The sequence below is a fragment of the Channa argus genome, chromosome 4 (assembly GCF_033026475.1).
Source record: "Channa argus isolate prfri chromosome 4, Channa argus male v1.0, whole genome shotgun sequence".
Lineage (NCBI taxonomy): Eukaryota > Metazoa > Chordata > Actinopteri > Anabantiformes > Channidae > Channa > Channa argus.
The window spans coordinates 12,939,296-12,961,952 of NC_090200.1; the positions used below are offsets into that span (position 1 = coordinate 12,939,296).

General features: G+C 39.1%; 1 protein-coding gene across 1 annotated transcript in view; it reads left to right on the forward strand.

The window, feature by feature from the left end:
• The first annotated feature begins 1,451 nt into the window (after positions 1-1,451).
• Positions 1,452-22,657, forward strand: part of LOC137125050 (mucin-5AC-like) — a 29,599-nt gene continuing 8,393 nt past the window's right edge. Inside the window, exons 1-31 of the mRNA XM_067499947.1 lie at positions 1,452-1,553; positions 1,955-1,993; positions 2,085-2,346; positions 2,434-2,548; positions 2,830-2,920; positions 3,011-3,105; positions 3,695-3,908; positions 4,013-4,138; positions 7,831-7,948; positions 8,036-8,174; positions 9,245-9,349; positions 9,449-9,518; positions 9,614-9,751; positions 9,857-10,021; positions 10,106-10,200; positions 10,285-10,411; positions 10,497-10,752; positions 11,587-11,636; positions 11,728-11,834; positions 11,919-12,070; positions 12,173-12,311; positions 12,386-12,493; positions 12,578-12,757; positions 12,848-13,087; positions 13,163-13,319; positions 13,435-13,563; positions 13,804-13,954; positions 14,091-14,128; positions 14,292-14,480; positions 14,597-20,857; positions 21,018-21,214. Of these exons, the coding sequence (XP_067356048.1) occupies positions 1,472-1,553; positions 1,955-1,993; positions 2,085-2,346; positions 2,434-2,548; positions 2,830-2,920; positions 3,011-3,105; positions 3,695-3,908; positions 4,013-4,138; positions 7,831-7,948; positions 8,036-8,174; positions 9,245-9,349; positions 9,449-9,518; positions 9,614-9,751; positions 9,857-10,021; positions 10,106-10,200; positions 10,285-10,411; positions 10,497-10,752; positions 11,587-11,636; positions 11,728-11,834; positions 11,919-12,070; positions 12,173-12,311; positions 12,386-12,493; positions 12,578-12,757; positions 12,848-13,087; positions 13,163-13,319; positions 13,435-13,563; positions 13,804-13,954; positions 14,091-14,128; positions 14,292-14,480; positions 14,597-20,857; positions 21,018-21,214 (10,335 nt within the window). The 5' untranslated portion in view covers positions 1,452-1,471. The remainder of the gene's footprint in view (positions 1,554-1,954; positions 1,994-2,084; positions 2,347-2,433; positions 2,549-2,829; positions 2,921-3,010; positions 3,106-3,694; positions 3,909-4,012; positions 4,139-7,830; positions 7,949-8,035; positions 8,175-9,244; positions 9,350-9,448; positions 9,519-9,613; positions 9,752-9,856; positions 10,022-10,105; positions 10,201-10,284; positions 10,412-10,496; positions 10,753-11,586; positions 11,637-11,727; positions 11,835-11,918; positions 12,071-12,172; positions 12,312-12,385; positions 12,494-12,577; positions 12,758-12,847; positions 13,088-13,162; positions 13,320-13,434; positions 13,564-13,803; positions 13,955-14,090; positions 14,129-14,291; positions 14,481-14,596; positions 20,858-21,017; positions 21,215-22,657) is intronic.

The window sequence follows — 22,657 nt, forward strand, 5'->3', positions numbered from 1 at the left end:
AGTTTCTATAATATTTTGAACTATAGATGATCAAGTTCTTTACACTCTTTATATAGCGCTTTTAACCAAAGCAATGACAACTTTACATTGAGAAATATACTCACATTGTTGGAAACACATTTTTTCATAGAATGATAAATTTAATTTTTCACATTAAAAAAAGGTTTTAAATAATTTGCTGTTAACAATATTGGTGCAACAACTGACTCTATTGACAGTAGTACCATGTCATGGAGAGTTGGAGCATTTGAACCACTTAAACTAAATGGTATTATACGTTGACACTGGAAGTGAGAGAGAGTTGGAGCATTGACAGTTGAAAATGGTTCTAACTTCATGATACTTTAAGTTGACACTGCAAGCAGAGGATGACGGTAATCAAGGATCTAAAATGTATTGCACAACCTGTGCTGTTGTTTTTCACTTTTTCATTTAAAGTTTGTATGTCCTGATCATTTCGTTACCGATACTACAAAATACTCCACAAATTATCACCCGTATCCAAATACTCTTTGCTGTCACTGAACTATTTAAAACCAAATGTAATCTTCTAATAATTATTAAATCCTTTTATTCTCATTTATTCTATATTTATACAAAGTCCCAAATGGGGACTTCTACATAAGGGGTTTGTAACTTAATATTTTTATGTAAACCCCTGCAGTAGATGCACATTAAAAATGTGTGTACACTCTAATTTAAGGCTAGTTTTTATTTCATTTGAGTACACAATTTAAGCACTAATTGTTGCATTCAAACATTTTTGAACACCCCACGAAGAAAGGATTCAGTCACCCCCTCCTTTAATAAAATGCTGGTAATCTTGTACAACAACTGACTCCATTGCCATTAGTACCTTGTCACAGAGAGTTGGAGCATTGACAGTTGAAAATGGTTCTAACTTCATGATACTTTAAGTTGACACTGCAAGCAGAGGATGACGGTAATCAAGGATCTAAAATGTATTGCACAACCTGTGCTATTCTTTTTCACTACCTGGTTTAAAGAGTGTATGTGTGTATGTTAATCATTAAAAAATATTTCTAACTCCTAAATTTGTGTATTTATTTCATAACATCCATAGTGATACTCTCTAATCTTGATTTTCACTTAATTTTGTTTGTGAAAATGTTTTTATTCTCATACTGAACATATGAAAGTATACATTTACACTGCTGAAACACACAAGTGCTAAAGTAGGTTGATATGGTTTTAAAAATGTCTCATTCATGTTAATGTAGACTGAATATGAAAGCAGAGACATATTACCTAAGCGTGATTAATAGTTCACTTGGTAACACAGAAGAAAAACAACTATATGGGTGTAACTTCTTGTACAAAAACCACAAAAGTTTACATTCAAAAAGGATGTTGTTACCCCTCCTAGACTGCAAACATATGGACCAGTATATAAGATAACTCTGGTAGTGTGGTAACAGTTGGATCAACCATCTCTGTCAGGACAGGGACGATGAGCATAGCCAGGATGATGCTTCTTGAATGGGTGATACCATGGTTCACCCTCTGCCTCGGACTATCTGCAGCCAGCACTGGTATGTACCATCAATGGGACACAGCAAGAGCTACATACAGCACAGACTGCTAAAATAAAACTTTATCCAGCTTTACTAATGTGATGCAGCACAACCCTATCCTGAGAAGAACATTCAATCAAATTAATCTGTGGGGTTTTGAATTTTCTTAGGAATGTACTAAATCACAGATCAGTTTTTTTAGGACTTTTAGTGATTGTTTTGCGCTAAAATGTCAGATTTTGTGATTAAAGTTTCAATGTTTGATGATGTTTAAATTACAAGGTTGCACAGATTTCATGGGGATTTCTTGAATCACAACATGGCAAATTCCTGCGGAGACTGATGAATAAAAATATTGTGTTTTTCTGACAGTACATTAATATTCATTCACTATAAAAATGTCTTTTTTTTCTTTTAAGTTATGATTCAGACAGTGACTAAAGTGCCAATAATTACAGGTAATTTGTTTTTTAACAATGAAGTATAAACCAAACATCTTTTCAAATTTGATCTTCAGTATTAATGATTGCTACTCTGTTCTCAATCTAGAAGTGAGACCCTCACACAACAACCAGTTCTGCAGTACATGGGGAAACTACCATTTTAGGACTTTCGATGGAGATTTCTTCCAGCTCCCCTTCACTTGTAACTACATCTTTGCATCCCATTGTAAAAGCAGCTATGAGACTTTCAATATCCAGCTCCAGCGGCAGGAGATTAATGGGGTTGCCACCATAAAGAAGGTCACTATGAGACTGGAGGGGGTCATTGTGGAATTAAATGGCACTTCCATCAAAGTCAATGATAAACTGTAAGTATGTTTGGATATTGTTGATATTTTAATTGCTGTCCGAGCTACTGATTACAATGGTTGTTAATGTCTTTTTGTTGCCTTTAGTGTCACTATGCCATTCATCAAAGCCGGCATTTCCATTAAAAGATCGGTCTCATACGTCAAAATTGAAGCAAAGCTGGGTTTGGTTGTGATGTGGAATCAAGCAGACTCCCTCTGGGTATGTTTAGTCACATTCACAGTGTTGTCATGTATCCGATTGTAGTATGATTAATTCAGGTCAGTGCTATTTAAGTAAAAAATGTGTTTTGGAATGGCAATAAAGGAAAATGGCAATAAGGGAAAAGGTAGATGAATCAAAATGTTTTGTACCCATTGTTTGTGCCACAATTTAAAATCTCAGACAGAACTGAAATTTCTTTTGAATGCAGTACATGGTAAATGTTAATGAGAACATGTCACAGTTTTTCAGCTTTTCACACGTTTTCATGTGGTTTTAAGGTTGAGCTGGATGCAAAATTTAAGAATGAGACCTGTGGCCTGTGTGGTGACTTTAACGGAGTCCAGATTTATGATGAGTTTGTTAAAACAGGTACTATACTCACGAAATAATAAACCTTATAATTATGTAATTGACAAAATCAATTTTTTAATTTGTTTAAACCATTTTTTTTATCTGAAGTGTCATCTGAAGATTATGGGGAGATCTGGAAAGTCAGTGGTCCTACTGAAAGCTGTGAAGAAATTTCTTCAACTACACAGATTTGCTCTAATCAGGTATATGAAAATGCATTTATGTCATGAAAAAATGACAATTTCTGGTCTGCGACACTTATGTGTAATCAGTAAAGAAGCTTCAACATCCAGCATTTCCTTTAGGGTTTTATTATCTTGCAAGAGAGAAGTCCATCAACAGAGTTTCAAGTCTTCATCCTATGCACTTCTAAACTTCATACATCACACATTAGTTTTATAACCTTCTGCTAATGGGCAGAACATTCTCCACCCTAAGGCTGCTGCTCCTAGCCCTTTTCTCCTTTTATGGAAACCGTTTCTCTTTTCAGCACTTTGATAAGAACATCTGAGCATGGAGTGACTCTGGGTCACTACAGTGTGGCATGGTCTGCTGTTAGACAGTTCTGCAAACAGTTCAAGACAAAACATGTATATGAGAGAAAGTTTGAACAACAGCCTTCAAAAGTACACTGAGTAGAAGTTGTCATTATAACTAGGTAAAATGTTAAGAGAAAAATGTCAATCATTTAATCATACTTAATTTTCCATCACAACTTACTTTAACATATTTTTTTTAACATATAATCTAGTTAGTCGACATATTAAATGGGTTTTGTGTTTTGATCCACAGAATGAGCTCTGCAAGAACCTGCTGTCAGGACCTGCATTCCTCAGCTGTCAGAACTTGATTGATACCGACGCCTTCATCAAAGCCTGTGTGAAGGACCTGTGCAGCTGTAACAGCAGCAGTGCTTCGTGCTTGTGTTCGACCATCTCAGAGTTCTCCCGTCAGTGTGCTCACACAGGCGGCAAACCACAGAGATGGGAGACCACAGAAATGTGTGGTAAGAACAGGAAGAAAATGCGCATTTTAAATTTGATGTTTCCATTGCAGGTGTTTTTCTAAATCACTGTGTTATTTTGAAATTTCTTTGTGTTGTGTGAATAGGAAAAACATGCCCATTCAACATGGAGTTTAAAGAATGTGGTAGTCCTTGTATTGACACCTGCAGCAACCCCAAGAGAAGCCACGTGTGTGAGGATCACTGCATAGATGGATGCTTCTGTCCACCTGGTAAGGCTTTCTGTTAAGTTACTGTAATGACAGAAACTAAAGTTATAGTTTAATCAGCTGTTTAGCAATTGTATATCGATACAAATATTGAATAACCAGATTTAATCACGAGTGTCTTTCAGACTAGAGTGTCTTCTAAATAACCTGGAAGGGGTGATTAATTACAAGAGCAATTTTAATGGAAATTCCAAAAGCAGGGTGTAAGATGAATTAGTAGTGATGGTGATGGGGGTGTTGGGAAAACCACAATCACGTATTATTACACAAACTTTGATGCATCAGACATTGGACGTGATCTACGGAAGCCAAGAAAATTAAAAATATTCTCTTGTTATCACAAGTTTTTTTATTTTATTTGTTTTTTGTCCGTTTGGTTTATCCTGTGAGTTTAAGGTCACCACAGCGGATCATTTGTCCGCATGTTGATTTGACACCGTTTTTTTAAGCCGGGTTTGCCCTTCCTTTCACGACCCTCCCCAATTTCTACCGGGCTTGGGACCAGCACTGCACGACTGGGGATGATGATGGGCTGTTGGGGGTTCTTTGTCGTCCCAAGGGACAGTTCGACATGGGGAAGTGAGGGGCGCAAACCTTAGACCCTAGGGTCGGTAGACAGCCACTCTACCAAAAGAGTTACCGCCTCCCCACGAGATAACGGCATAAAAATAGATAATAGCACCTATGATCGTACTCGGCTTCTGTACGAACGACTTAGAATTTTCAGAAGCCATTCTCAGTCTTCTTTCCCGTACTTGTGTTGTCAATGCCTTGTGAAACATAATAAGTCAAAGTCCAAGGCACTTAAAAGTACCAGCTTTTACAGCTCCCAAATGGCTCCTCATTCACTAGGAGCCTTACATTTTAGCCTAATTTAGCAATTATGAATGGTTTTTGTGTTAGTAAGCTATTTTTTATTCAGTTCTTTCCTAAAAGCCTTATTTTTATGTTTTTTTTTTTTACAAAAAAACCACAGTTACTATTGTTTAACATTTTAATCAAATTTTTAAATAAACAACTAACCACAGAATCACAGCAAACAAATCAAATACCTAAAGGCAAAAGTCATAACATAATGAAACGTCTGCCGCCTTCCTTCTTTCACATAATGGTATGAGCCTAGTCTGTCTTCGCATGTGATTGGCCGCATGGTGTGCCCCTCAAAATAAGGTCCCGCCTCTGTCGACCTGACTTCTCAGTCGAGCTGAGCAGGAGCGGCGGAAGATTCTGCTCTTCCCGACGCGACTGGGCTCTTCACTACAAACAATAGGGTCTTAGAGCCGAATCGTACGCGAACGACGCATCACTATCAAGTACCGCTATTACAATACCTAATTACGTTTTAGTACCTTTAGCTTTATAATATGTGGTCCGTCTATTTGATCGGACGTTTTCACCACCGTGGGAAGCGTCCAGGTGAGACAGCGGACACAGCCCAGTTCTGACAGGATCTGAAATATAACGTCCGCTGTCATGCCGAGGGAAACCAGACCGTGTGCTACTTTTACCACCAGCTCTGTTGTCTGTTGCAGTTATACATTATATGTTGTTGTTTACTTTGAAAGACAAACGCAACGTAGAGTTAAGCTATGTGAACATTTTATTGAAGAATACAACTTACAACTCATGCAAATCAATATTCAAATGCAGTAATGGATATAAAAGGCTATATAAATGAAAATTAACGTAAATGTTGTGTAAATAGCATTTTTTTTAATACAGGCCAACAATCAGTCTACAAGTTTATCCTTTATCACAATCAGTGTTGGTTGGTTTTGTGTTTCCTGAAAAAGTCCGTTTTTATAACAGTTGAGATCTCAACACAACTGTAAGTCAATTAGTGTACTGTACAATGTATGAAGGTAATTATACTTGCGAACTTTGTTTAGACTACTAAAACACGGATGCCTTAAGTCTCCTGGTGTGTGCTCAAGGTGCGTTTGCAAAAGTAAAATACAGTGATAGTTACCTGACACCAGGTGATGTTTGCTGTTAATGGCTGGTTATCATCCATCAGACAGACCTGGACGTTAGCTCTCTATCCTCTGAAGTAAAAACACACTGCTCTAACCATGACTACTGACAGACTCACAGAGGACACAGGTTCTGATACCTTACAGTTTAGAAAAGTTTTCAACCTGCTGTAAATTCTGGTAAAGACTGCGGAAAACCTTGGTAGGAAAATCTTCTCTGATAACAAAACATTTCCTTGCTCCTTCACATTAAAAGCATCCAATAGTCAAAACATCTGCTACTGTAGCTCTTATTGTGAAGCAGCCGTGCATAGAACGTTGTTAGAAACAGGTGCTGTTAACCTAGAGCTGGTATTGTGAGGGTAAACTAGCTGGTCAGCTGGAATACGGTCGACTGGTAATTTTGAACTCTGACATCTAACTTCCGCAGTAAATGAAACGCACCATCAGTGGTGTCTTTGATTTACCCTCCGGCTACGCTGAGTAGCATAAGAAACATAGCAACTTCTAAATAAAATGTGACCTTCTTATAGTAAATCGGTCAGACTTTTGCCCATTAAACAGTGTTGCTTTTTTAAATGTAATGATTGTTTAAAATATTGTGCACAAATTATTTAGTTTTATTAATCGAGAAAAGGGGCAATTACATTTTGTTTATTTATTTAGTATATTTAGTATATTTTTCCATGTCACCTGTTGCATATTGTGGGCCCCTAATAAAAAATAATTTGCAATGCCTGCAAGAGTATCAGTCTTACTGGAAGCATGCTAATACTTAATCCTCTGAAAGTCATAACCATAAACATTACTGATAGGCATTATTATTTGTTTATTCACACAGTCAATAATCTGTAGTTTATTGGGATTGATGTTATTCAGGTTCTACACTGTGGTGGTAACACAGAAAAAAAGATGCAATTATAAATATATTTTTTGAACTTTAATGCATTTTGGCTTAAATGAACTTTTGTTGTTTCCTATAAATCGTGACTTGCTGTACTTTTCTTTGTTCAATTTAACCGAATAATGTTTTTGATTATGACTTTAAGACGAATAAGAAGGTTATGAACAACCGATCAGGTATAACAATATGACCAGCGTGCAATTTAATGCCTTGTTAAAGTAGTATTCATGGCAGAGCCACTGTATTGGATTCCATTAAACTGCACAGGTGGTCATAATGTTATGCCTCTTTGTTGGATGTGACATTTGATAGGCTACATACTTCCTTGATATTTGTATTTCCTGTTGATGGTTTGGAGGCACACTGAGGAAGGACTACTGCCTATAATGTCTGTCCTACATTAAATATTGTAATGCATTAGAAAGGATAGCTCTCCTATTATATGTTTTTCACTAAGTACAACCACATAATTTTGCATTTCAGAGCTCTGTTTCAGGGTTATTATTCAGAAACTTTATTTATTTATTATTTATTTATTTCAAGTGTGTTTCAAGGCAATTGCTGTAGCTCATGATGTTTCATGGTGTTTCCACATTATTGCCAATGTGTTAATAATGCCATATTACCTTAATAGTTTTTTTGTTATCCACATATTAGTCCCGTTTTATCATTATAAACCAAATACTACCCTCCTTCACCTTGTTACTATCCCATATTACCTTCTTCTTTCTAAACTGTTATTCAAGTATTACACAGTTATTAAGAAATTGTAAAGTGCTAGTGAAAGTACAATATCATATTATGTGTTTCCTCCCAAGGGACTGTCTTTGATGACATCACACAAAGAGGGTGTATTGCTGTCGACCAGTGCTCCTGCTTACACAATGGCGACTCATACAAACCTGGGGAATCCTATTCAAGAACATGTCAACATTGGTGAGTTTTTTCAGTCTAATGTTACGTTCACAAAAAAGTTTATTTAAGATGATCTATCCAGATGAACTAACTAAACTCTTCTGACAGCATCTGTGCTCAGGGTCAGTGGAGCTGTAAGAATATGGACTGTCCTGGTGTCTGCTCCATAAGGGGTGGTGCACACATTACCACCTATGATGCTAAAACCTACACTTTCCACGGAGACTGCTCTTATGTTCTGTCCAAGGTGAGGCATTCAATCTAGAGCTGTCAATCAAGTTTGAATATTTGCTAATATCAACATAGTAGTGGACACATGATACGTATGGTACTGGCTTGGTGTACCTAATAAACCAATAACTGAGTTAAATTCATGAATGTATCTCTATAACAGCAAAGTCACTTATAAACTCCCTATTACTATTACATTCCCTATCTCCCTATATCTAGATATATTTATCTAAAATAACCAAACAGTCCCGACATTTATCACTGGGTGAAGTTCAAAAAGGATGAAGAATATAGATAATTATAATTCTATAATATTTAAAGGATGCCTTCACTGATACTGAAATCACTTCTCTTGCATCTAGTTTAAGAAGTACGTCTAAATGAATGCCATTAAACTTTCCTCCAACTTCCCTACATTATAGTATCTCCTTATTTCTATGTAACTAAAAAACGCTTCTAGATGACATCATTTGGAGGAACCTCCTGTTCAAATTATGGTATCTTGGAGATCACTATGGCATTTGTAATCATGGTCAACCTACTTTTCCAGAGCTCCCCCCAGAGAATATCCTCCATTCTTGGATCGGGGGTGCTGAGGTTACCTAAAAACATTTCTGTGTCCTTTGCTGCTTCTACATGTTAGCCAACTAGTTATCTGTTCACAGACTGAATGAAACGCATCAGTCAAATCACTATTAGGATCAGTGGGCGAGACACAACACACGTAAAACAAGGCCAGTGACAATGTCAAGCTGGAGCTCTAGATAGTTCCAAAGCAATAAAAGCTCAACTTGTCTACAAGCTCTGTCAGAATGACTGGGGGGAAATATGACACCAAGATGAAGTGATTTATACACTCACACACACCGGAAAACACACAAACAAAAACAGTCTGCTGATTGGTTTGTTACAGTATTTATAACAACTATTGGTGCTGTATACTGCTCCTTTTTTTGTTTTTGATTAGAAAACCTTTTTTTATCTTTTTGGACCCTCAGTTTATACCTCTGATCTATTTATTCACATTATGTACCATACTAAACTGTGTGTAAGAGAGACAACTGTGCATTTTATTTTCTATTTTAGGAAACTAATGGGACTTTCACTGTCCTCGGTGACCTGGTGAAATGTGAAAAATCTGATAAATCAACTTGTCTGGCTGCAGTCACTGTGTTACTCCCATATCAAACGGTATAATTACAAAATATTTTGTGGTTTACTCCTAATAACATAGAGACATCACCATGCCTTTTTCATGAACTTTTATTTTTTAATTTTTTTCCACTAAAGATGATTGTAGTTCAAGACAATGGACAGGTCCTTTATAACACTCTGATGTCTCAACTGCCTCTTTACCTCAGTGAGTGACTTTTGCTTGGTTTATATCCTCCTCTAAAATCACAACACTAAATAAAACCATCTCCTAATTCCACTCGAACATGTTTTTCCCTGCAGATGATGCAACAGTCTTCAGCCCATCTACATTTTTTATTGTAATCCACACAACCTATGGGTTAGATCTTGAGATTCAGCTCACGCCCATTATGCAGCTCCACATCAGAGCCAGTGTTTCCAATAAAGGAATCCTCAGTGGTGTGTTTAAATGCTTTACCTCACTTCCGGAATAATAAAAAGTATCCAGTTTTTGCATCAAGTATTTTTAAAGCTTTAACTCAAAGTTTTTGCACGTTTGTCCAGGTCTTTGTGGAGATTTTAATGATATTGAAGCTGATGACTTCAGAACCACATGTGGATTGACTGAGGGAACTGCTGGGACATTTGCAAACACATGGAAGACCAAAACTAACTGCCCCGATGTGGTAAACATGCTTGGAGACCCCTGTACTTTGAGCATAGACAAAGGTAGGTCACAGACATTATGCTCCATTCTTTTATTATCCTTCTTCACAAAACTGTACCACTAAATAGGTGTGTTTGCTTTTGCAGAGAAATATGCAAAGCACTGGTGCTCCATGCTCTCAGACCCAAATGGAACTTTTGCTCAGTGTCATTCTGAAGTCAACCCAAAAGTCTATCAAGATGTAAGCAACAAGCTCTTTTTGTAGTGTTTATGTATTTTACACTAATTTACTATTAATCAAGTTTGTTGTTTCTTCTTTTTACAGTCTTGCATTTATGACACTTGTGCCTGTGAAAACAGTGAAGAGTGCATGTGTGCTGCCATATCCTCCTATGTCCATGTATGTGCTGCTGCAGGTGTCTTTCTGAATGGATGGAGAGACAGTATGTGTGGTAAGTTTAACTCAACTGTGTATTTACACTACTATATATTTGTAGTATTCAAACATTAAACAGTAAACTGATTTCATTTCAACAGAGAAATACACATCTGACTGCCCTTCTACTTTTGTGTATGACTACCAAATGACAAGCTGTGGTCGCACCTGTCGATCTCTTAGTCAGTCAGAATTGACTTGTGAGATAGAATTTACTCCACTTGATGGCTGTGGCTGTGCTGAAGGAACATTTCTAAATGAGAAGGGAGAGTGTGTGACAGCCTCACAATGCTCCTGTCATGCGGGAGACACTGTGGTGCAACCTGGGCAGATCATCGCACTTTATGGACAAACTTGGTAAGGATTTTAATTATTTAAAGTGAAAGGTGACCTAATATTTTTATTTTTTGTAAATTATGGGCATTAGTCAACTGATGGTAGCAAGATAAAAGGAAAGGAGAGAATAGAGAGATGGGGAACAACATGCAGTAAAAGTCAACTTAAGTTGAAGAGTTACTGACAATATTTTTAAATTTAAAAGTACAAGTACTTTATTAAGAAAATAATGCATTTTCTGGCAAACAGAAATCAGAACATTTACACTACAAAGAATATGGGGTCAGACATGTCCCAGACCACTTGGCAAGTGGACTTATCAGATCCCACTAGATTTTAAAGGTTATTTTGACTTGAATTTAGCACTTTTAATGATAATGATGTGATCACCAGATTAGCATTTTAAAACCAAATGTGATTGGGGTTTAAGGGTTAGCAGAATAGCAACAATGAGAAAAAGCAGTTTCATTTTTTAGTTTTGAACAATGTGAAAGAAATTAGACTTAATATATGAGTTTTCTATATGAACAGTGTCAAGGACATTGAAATTAACATTACATATCTTTGATGTATAAAAACAAAAGACTCGTTTAGTTTTCTGGCTCATGCACAGTGTACTAGAACTGCTGAGAGTCTGCATGACCGCAAGTGTTTGCTCAGCTTCGAGTCCGTTGCAGAATCTGTCCAGACCCTACCAGCCTACATAGGTTAACATTAAAATTTAGAAATATATCAATCTTAAGGTGAATTGCAGATCCTAAGGTCTAGGTAATTCAGAATCACCATTCTAGACTTAGGCAAAACTATACAAGAAATAAAAAGAAAAAACATTTCTCTTTTTCCTTTGCTTTTTAGCTTCTGCCATCATGGAGAATTAAGATGTACAGGAAACCAGATACATGAATGTAGGTACAGCACTCTGCTCATTATACAATTACTTCTACAACAAAGAGCAGTATGAGCAACACCTTTCTAACACACTATAATTGTCATCAGCATGTGTCCACCCAATGGTTTTCTTCAACTGCTCTGGTGCAAAACCAGGAGATCGGGGGTCAGAGTGCCAAAAAAGCTGCCAGACACTGGACACTGGTCTAGAATGTGTAAGAATGCAATACTTGTTTTTTACGCATGTACATAAAAGCAGCAGACTTACACAATAAATACATTACTGTTTCATTGTATAGGTCAGTACACAGTGCATCTCAGGCTGTGTGTGTCCTGTTGGCCTGCTGTCAGATGGTAAAGGAGGTTGTATTGAGGAGAAGGACTGTCCCTGCACATATAATGGAGAGTTGTATGATTCTGGACGAACTGTCACTGTGGACTGCAACACATGGTGAGCCATCTTGTCTCACAATAATGCTTTCACTTTCCCTTTTTGTGTCTTTTTTGATTTAACATGAATATGTTGACATTACACCATCTTTTTAAATCACAGCACTTGCAAAAGCAGGAAATGGGAATGTACACATAATGAATGTGATGGAACCTGTACCATATATGGAGAAGGGCATTACACCACTTTTGATCAAAAGAAATTTGCTTTTAATGGGGACTGTGGCTACGTCTTCACTCAGGTATAAGGCATACTTATGTTTAGTATTTGTGATTTGTCACTGCTTAGTCTAATACTAATATTGATATCTTGAAGGATCACTGTGAGGACGATATGGATGGGACCTTCAGGGTCCTGACCGAGAGCATCCCATGTGGAACAACTGAAAGCATCTGCTCCACTGCTATCAAACTTTACTTAGGGGTACATAACGCTATCATAATCATTTTGAAATATGCTGATAATACAATTGCAGGATTAAAAATAACCTTGGATTCTTATTTTTAGAACAACGAAATCATTCTATCAGATGAAAATATCAGAGTTATCAAACAAAGCAAAGGGGTGGATATACCCTATCATGTCAACACTATGGGTATATATCTTGTCATTGAGGCAAAGAATGGTCTTGTTCTCATCTGGAATAGGAAGACAACATTGATGATCAGACTCAGCTCCACATTTAAGGTGGGGGAGCAGATAAACAAATAAATGTTAATGTGGTTGCCATTTTGCAAATTAGCTGCAAATTAACAAGTTAACTCTCGTTGTTTCCAGGGCAAAGTCTGTGGTCTGTGTGGGAATTACGATGGGAATATCAAAAATGATTTCACCACAAGAAGCAAAGAAGTTGTGGTTGAAGCTCTTGAGTTTGGAAACAGCTGGAAAGTGTCGCCAACCTGTCCCAATGCAAACACACAGAAAGATCCCTGCAGTCTGTACTCACACAGGCAGGCATGGGCAGTAAAACACTGCAGCATTATCAATAGTGAAGTATTTGCTTCCTGCCACTCAAAGGTAAGAAAACTGCAAAGCAATGTCACATGACATCATAAACAAATTACATATACTTGCATTTTCTTTTTCAACAAGGTGGCTCCCCAAAATTATTATGATGCCTGTGTGGGAGATACATGTGCCTGCAACACAGGAGGGGATTGTGAATGTTTCTGCTCAGCTGTAGCTGCCTACGCAGCAGCCTGTAATGAGGCTGGAGTCTGCGTGAAATGGAGAACTCCCACAATTTGCCGTGAGTGGTTTAATTGTTTGAAATAAAAAAATTACCATAATTATGTATTTTATAATTAATTGATGTAATTCTTAAGATGACTTTATATTTCCATTACTTGCTTTTGTTCTATTAGCTCTGTTCTGTGATTATTACAACCCTGATGGAGAGTGTGAATGGCACTATGAGCCTTGTGGAAAACCATGCATGAAGACGTGCAGGAATCCTTCAGGAAATTGCTACAATACAATTCCACCATTAGAAGGTACAAATGAAATAAAAGGGATAATGTACAAGATGTTTGTTTAGGGCTCTTACTAATCGCCGAGGTGTAAGTGACCATGCAGGTTCTCTCTTAAGGCCAACGAGTACACTTAGTTGTGCTTACAGATGTTTTTGATTTTTGACCACCACCGCTCAAAGTTGTTTATAGGATTTATAAAACATTTTTTATGTGCACTTGTTTGTTCTGGTTTTTAAATGAAGCTACATTTATCTTTTTAAGGCTGTTATCCTAGTTGCCCACCTGAACGATCTTATTTGGAAGAATCTACCATGAAGTGTGTTTCAAAGGAGGAATGTGGCTGTTACGATGATGATGGGAAGCATTATAATGACGGGGAGATTATGCCTACAAATCAACACTGTAAAAGCTGGTAGGACACTTTTCAGCTTTATATTATTCATATTACATAATTGTGAAAATAATCCCAATAGAGAGTATGGTAAGGCAATTCATCATGAGTCAAGATATTTTTGACACAGATCTTTCTTTTTTCAATTACTTTTCAGTTCTTGTTCTTCGGCAACAGTGAAGTGCATCTCCATAGGTGAATTAGAAAAACATAATTATGGCTATGCTTATGATGGCTATTATTATTATTATTATTGTTTCAGTTGTCTTTAAACTTTAATGTCATATAGTTTAATTGAAAGAACAACATTATAACTATTTAATCCATATAAAAATCTGTAATACACTTTGTTTTGCAGATTGCGTTTGTATATATGGGGGACATATATACAAGCCTGGAGAAACAATCTATCTTACACATGATGGAAATAACACCTGTATCACTGCTGTTTGTGGACGAGATGGAAATATTATCAGAATCATTGAGCCCTGCCCAAAAACAACTGCACTGCCTACAACAACAACTCCTTTTGATTTTAGTACAACCAGTAAGTAAAAGATGCAATTAATAGAAATCCAACCATGTATGTGGGAGATTTCTAATCAGTACATAATGTCAATGTTAAAAGAGCTAATGATTTAATCGTGTACTTTTTAATGACAGTCACAACAACAACTCAAAAGTCTTCCACTCAAAGTGTTACAACTGAGGCTGTGACGACAATTCAAACATTTTCAACAACAAGACTTTTAACAACAACAACGCTCTCAACTTCAGTGGCTCCATTCACAACACCCTCTGAAACATCCAGTAGCACAACAACAACAACACAACCCACCACAACAACCCCTGAAACATCCACTACCACAACAACAACAGAACCACCTACCACAACAACAGAACAACCCCCCACAACAACCCCTGAAACATCCACTACCACAACAACAACAGAACCACCTACCACAACAACAGAACAACCCCCCACAACAACCGCTGAAACATCCACTGCCACAACAACAACAAAACAAACCCCAAACTGCTTTGTTTGCAGTTGGTCAGATTGGAATAACAATCATTACCCTGACCAAACCCCTGATGGAAAAGAGATTGAAAGCATAGAAAAAGTTACTTTTCCAGATCAGAGTATTTGCACTGAGCCAGTGGAAATAGAATGCAGAGCAACAAAATACAAAGATTTGTCTTTAAATGATCTGGATCAAAAAGTGAGTTGTAGCCCGAAAGATGGACTACTCTGTTATAACAAAGACCAAGGTATACCTCCTATTTGCTATGACTATGAAATACGAGTCAAATGTTGCATTAACCAATGTACAGATACAACAACAACAACAGAACAACCCCCCACAACAACCCCTGAAACATCCACTACCACAACAACAATTGAACCACCTACCACAACAACAGAACAAACCCCCACAACAACCGCTGAAACATCCACTGCCACAACAACAACAAAACAAACCCCAAACTGCTTTGTTTGCAGTTGGTCAGATTGGAATAACAATCATTACCCTGACCAAACCCCTGATGGAAAAGAGATTGAAAGCATAGAAAAAGTTACTTTTCCAGATCAGAGCGTTTGCACTGAGCCAGTGGAAATAGAATGTAGAGCAACAAAATACAAAGATTTGTCTTTAAATGATCTCGGTCAAAAAGTGAGTTGTAGCCCAAAAGATGGACTACTCTGTTATAACAAAGAGCAAGGTATACCTCCTATTTGCTATGACTATGAAATACGAGTCAAATGTTGCATTAACCAATGTACAGATACAACAACAACAACAGAACAACCCCCCACAACAACCCCTGAAACATCCACTACCACAACAACTACAGAACAACCCCCCACAACAACCCCTGAAACATCCACTACCACAACAACAACAGAACCACCTACCACAACAACAGAACAAACCCCCACAACAACCGCTGAAACATCCACTGCCACAACAACAACAAAACAAACCCCAAACTGCTTTGTTTGCAGTTGGTCAGATTGGAATAACAATCATTACCCTGACCAAACCCCTGATGGAAAAGAGATTGAAAGCATAGAAAAAGTTACTTTTCCAGATCAGAGCGTTTGCACTGAGCCAGTGGAAATAGAATGTAGAGCAACAAAATACAAAGATTTGTCTTTAAATGATCTCGGTCAAAAAGTGAGTTGTAGCCCAAAAGATGGACTACTCTGTTATAACAAAGAGCAAGGTATACCTCCTATTTGCTATGACTATGAAATACGAGTCAAATGTTGCATTAACCAATGTACAGATACAACAACAACAACAGAACAACCCCCCACAACAACCCCTGAAACATCCACTACCACAACAACAACAGAACCACCTACCACAACAACAGAACAAACCCCCACAACAACCGCTGAAACATCCACTGCCACAACAACAACAAAACAAACCCCAAACTGCTTTGTTTGCAGTTGGTCAGATTGGAATAACAATCATTACCCTGACCAAACCCCTGATGGAAAAGAGATTGAAAGCATAGAAAAAGTTACTTTTCCAGATCAGAGCGTTTGCACTGAGCCAGTGGAAATAGAATGTAGAGCAACAAAATACAAAGATTTGTCTTTAAATGATCTCGGTCAAAAAGTGAGTTGTAGCCCAAAAGATGGACTACTCTGTTATAACAAAGAGCAAGGTATACCTCCTATTTGCTATGACTATGAAATACGAGTCAAATGTTGCATTTACCAATGTTCTACTACAACAACAGAACCACCCCCCACAACAACCCCTGAAACATCCAGTAGCACGACAAAAACAGGACAAACCCCCACAACATCCCCTGAAACATCCAGTAGCACGACAACAACAGAACAACCAGACACAACAACCTCTGAAACATCCAGTAGCACGACAACCCCTGAAACACCCAGTACCACAACAACAACAGAACAAACTCCCACAACAACCCTTGAAACATCCACTACCACAACAACAACAGCACAACCCCCCACAACAACCCCTGAAACAGCCAGTACCACAACAACAACAGAACCACCTACCACAACAACCCCTGAAATGTCCACTACCACAACAACAACAGAACAACCCCCCACAACAACCCCTGAAACAGCCAGTACCACAACAACTACAGAACAACCCCCCACAACAACCCCTGAAACATCCAGTAGCACAACAACAACAGAACCACCTACCAAAACAAGCCCTGAAACATCCACTACCACAACAACAACAGAACAACCCCCCACAACAACCCCTGAAACAGCCAGTACCATAACAACAACAGAACAACCCGACACAACCACCTCTGAAACATCCAGTAGCACGACAACAACAGAACAAACCCCCACAACTACCCTTGAAACAGCCAGTACCACCACCACAACAACAACACAACCCCCGAACTGCTCTGTTTGCAGTTGGTCAGATTGGAATAACAATCACTACCCTGACCAAACCCCTGATGGAAAAGAGATTGAAAGCATAGAAAAAGTTTCTTTTCCAGATCAGAGTGTTTGCACTGAGCCGGTGGAAATAGAATGTAGAGCAACAAAATACAAAGATTTGTCTTTAAATGATCTCGGTCAAAAAGTGAGTTGTAGCCCAAAAGATGGACTACTCTGTTATAACAAAGAGCAAGGTATACCTCCTATTTGCTATGACTATGAAATACGCGTCAAATGTTGCATTAACCAATGTACAGATACAACAACAACAACAGAACCACCCATCCCAACAACCCCTGAAACATCCAGTACCACAACAATAACAGGACAACCCCCCACAACAACCCCTGAAACATCCACTACCACAACAACAACAGAACAACCCCCCACAACAACCCCTGAAACAGCCAGCACCACAACATCAACAGAACAACCCATCACAACAACCCCTGAAACATCCACTACCAAAACAACAACAACAGAACAACCCCCCACAACAACTCCTGAAACATCCACTACCACAACAAAAACAGAAAAAACCCCAGCAACAACCCCTGAAACAGCCAGTACCACCACAACAACAACAGAACAACCCCCCACAACAACCCCTGAAACAGCCAGCACCACAACATCAACAGAACAACCCATCACAACAACCCCTGAAACATCCACTACCAAAACAACAACAACAGAACAATCCCCCACAACAACTCCTGAAACATCCACTACCACAACAAAAACAGAAAAAACCCCAGCAACAACCCCTGAAACAGCCAGTACCACAACAACAACAACAGAACAACCCCCCACAACAACCCCTGAAACATCCAGTAGCACAACAACAGAACTACCCACAACCATATCAACCTCCTCATCTACAACAGAAAAGACAATAACATTTACACACACAACACAGGAAGTTTTTACAGGGTCAAAGGTCACAACGGCAATATCAACAAGACCAGTGGTTGTAAATACAACAACAGAACAACCCAGCACAGCAAGCCCTGAAACATCCACTACCACAACAACAACAGAACCACCTACCACAACAACCCCTGAAACATCCAGTACCACAACAACAGAACAACCCACCACAACAACCCCTGAAACAACCAGTACTACAACAACAACAGAACAACCCACCACAACAACCCCTGAAACATCCACTACCACAACAACAACAGCACAACCCCCCACAACAACCCCTGAAACAGTCAGTACCACAACAACAACAGAACCACCTACCACAACAACCCCTGAAACGTCCACTACCACAACAACAACAGAACAACCCCCCACAACAACCCCTGAAACAGCCAGTACCACAACAACTACAGAACAACCCCCCACAACAACCCCTGAAACATCCAGTAGCACAACAACAACAGAACCACCTACCAAAACAAGCCCTGAAACATCCACTACCACAAAAACCACAGAACAACCCCCCACAACAACCCCTGAAACAGCCAGTACCACAACAACAACAGAACAACCCGACACAACCACCTCTGAAACATCCACTACCACAACAACAACAGCACAACCCCCCACAACAACCCCTGAAACAGTCAGTACCACAACAACAACAGAACCACCTACCACAACAACCCCTGAAATGTCCACTACCACAACAACAACAGAACAACCCCCCACAACAACCCCTGAAACAGCCAGTACCACAGCAACTACAGAACAACCCCCCACAACAACCCCTGAAACATCCAGTAGCACAACAACAACAGAACCACCTACCAAAACAAGCCCTGAAACATCCACTACCACAACAACAACAGAAAACCCCCCCACAACAACCCCTGAAACAGCCAGTACCACAACAACAACAGAACAACCCGACACAACCACCTCTGAAACATCCACTACCACAACAACAACAGCACAGCCCCCCACAACAACCCCTGAAACAGCCAGTACCACAACAACAACAGAACCACCTACCACAACAACCCCTGAAACGTCCACTACCACAACAACAACAGAACAACCCCCCACAACAACCCCTGAAACAGCCAGTACCACAACAACTACAGAACAACCCCCCACAACAACCCCTGAAACATCCAGTAGCACAACAACAACAGAACCACCTACCAAAACAAGCCCTGAAACATCCACTACCACAACAACAACAGAACAACCCCCCACAACAACCCCTGAAACAGCCAGTACCACAACAACAACAGAACAACCCGACACAACCACCTCTGAAACATCCAGTAGCACGACAACAACAGAACAAACCCCCACAACTACCCTTGAAACAGCCAGCACCACAACAACAACAACAACACAACCCCCGAACTGCTCTGTTTGCAGTTGGTCAGATTGGAATAACAATCATTACCCTGACCAAACCCCTGATGGAAAAGAGATTGAAAGCATAGAAAAAGTTTCTTTTCCAGATCAGAGTGTTTGCACTGAGCCGGTGGAAATAGAATGTAGAGCAACAAAATACAAAGATTTGTCTTTAAATGATCTCGGTCAAAAAGTGAGTTGTAGCCCAAAAGATGGACTACTCTGTTATAACAAAGAGCAAGGTATACCTCCTATTTGCTATGACTATGAAATACGCGTCAAATGTTGCATTAACCAATGTACAGATACAACAACAACAACAGAACCACCCATCCCAACAACCCCTGAAACATCCAGTACCACAACAACAACAGGACAACCCCCCACAACAACCCCTGAAACATCCACTGCCACAACAACAACAGAACAACCCCCCACAACAACCCCTGAAACATCCAGTACCACAACAACAGAACAACCCATCACAACAACCCCTGAAACTTCCACTACCACAACAACAACAGAACAACCCCCCACAACAACCCCTGAAACAGCCAGTACCACAACAACAACAGAACGACCCCCCACAACAACCCCTGAAACATCCACTACCACAACAACAACAGAACAACCCCCCACAACAACCCCTGAAACAGCCAGTACCACAACAACAGAACCACCTACCACAACAACCCCTGAAACATCCAGTACCACAACAACAGAACAACCCCCCACAACAACCCCTGAAACATCCACTACCACAACAACAACAGAACAACCCCCCACAACAACCCCTGAAACATCCAGTACCACAACAACAGAACCACCTACCACAACAACCCCTGAAACATCCAGTACCACAACAACAGAACAACCCCCCACAACAACCCCTGAAACAGCCAGTACCACAACAACAACAGAACAACCCCCCACAACAACCCCTGAAATATCCACTACCACAACAACAACAGAACAACCCCCCACAACAACCCCTGAAACAGCCAGTACCACAACAACAGAACAACCCCCCAGAACAACCCCTTTAACAGCCAGTACCACAACAACAACAGAACAACCCACCACAACAAACCCTGAAACATCCACTATCACTACCTGTTCCTGCGAATACTTGGGTCAGATTTTCTCTCCTGGTAAGCACTGTTTTATTGTCATTATCATTCATTATTTTGTTCATGTGGATTCTTACTGGTTGGCCTGCACATTGGATGGATATTTTACTATAGTTAGGAAGTGTGGTCATTAACCCTTGTTTTATTTTGATGTTATTGACTTTGATTTATTCCAATACAGGGAGCATCATATACAATCAGACTGATGCTGCAGGATGGTGCTTCACAGCATACTGCAATTCCACTTGCAGTGTTAACAAAGATTCTCGACCATGTATTTCTTCTACTACTCCCAATACCCCTACCCCTACTCCAACCACCACTACTACAGTGACACCTCCGAAAAAAGATTGTGATTATCTCACACCACCTAGAAAGGTATTTAAATTTAGATCTATAACTACACTTTAAAGAACTTCTTCGTTGCAAAGTGAAAATTTTATATAAATCGTGCATACTATAAATAAATATTATAATGTTTGGACCCCAAGCATTAATAAAATTTCACTTTACATAACTTAATTTCCAGGGTTTCCATTGTTAAATAAGTGTGGGGGGGTGTGTGTGAGTTGGACCCATTTATTAGAATGTAGGACAGCCGGGCAGATCATAACTGCCAGATGTATGAACAGGCAACAGATGGATGTTCAGGAATTAAATACAATTTGACACCTACAAATCAAAGTAGGCATAGTACTGGTGTGTACCCAGCATGACCATAGCCCCAGGCTGGCAGCTAAAGTACAAAAACCATGGCGTCTCTTGTAGCGCGAGCAGATGACCGGAGTGGCCAAGTCATGGGGAGTATCAAGGCCCAAGCAGGTGAACCAACTCCAGTGCATTTAAAAAATTCTCAGTCATCTGATTCATCGGGAAAGAAAAACATATGTTTAGAATTTATGGCCGGTATCGGTGACCGATGATGTTACAATTGAGGCAGATCTATAGTAACTACAGCTTTACCTGAACCGAGCATTGTTTTATAAAGTTAAAAAACCAGCCTTTTAATGGTGGATAGTGGCCCCCTCTAGTACTGGCCTCTGTCTTGCAATCCTCATTTAAGTTTTTTGATTGTGGCACTGATAGTAGGTCAAAAAAATCAAAATAAATTTTTTTACGACTTTCTGTAATTGGCCCAGTTTAAGGATAATTTTACGTTAACACACAGATGTGAATTTTTAATAATAAAAACATTCTGCCACTGTCAGCTAATTTGCTCTGCAGTATTGTATTATCTTCTCCTAGGAATTCACAGGGTTTCATGAAGGTAAATTTGCTTATTATTTAAAGGGTAGGTACACCCAAATTTACAAATGTTTGAAAATCCACATCCACAGATCACAATGTTTGTTTCCTTCTGAAGAGACAGTCCTTATGAAAAGTGTAATCAAATCTCTGAAAAATTACCCCAACCATACTCAACCTCTAACTGCACTACAAGAGAACAAATTGTGGTATTTGTTCATCCCATAAAATACCATCCACATTCTTTGAAAGGGGGCCCCCAAAAGAAATATTTGTTACGGCCCCACAGGGACAAGGACTGATCTGTGCATGCAGGGTGTTCATAAGGATGGGTTTGGAAAACTCTTAGCAAGTGTGGGTAAATAAAATGTCATAGATATGTTCAAAAAATACTTGCAAAACAAAATTAGTCAAAAAAGGCCATATGCATGTTATACAAGACAAATTCCCCATTGTGCAAATGAGCACTGATTCCATCTTCCAGGATTCGTTGGTCAAGGTCTGCTCCCTCTACAGTTGATATCTACTTATTTCAGTTGCTTGTTTGAAGGTGACATAGCTGTGTGGTACTCTGTG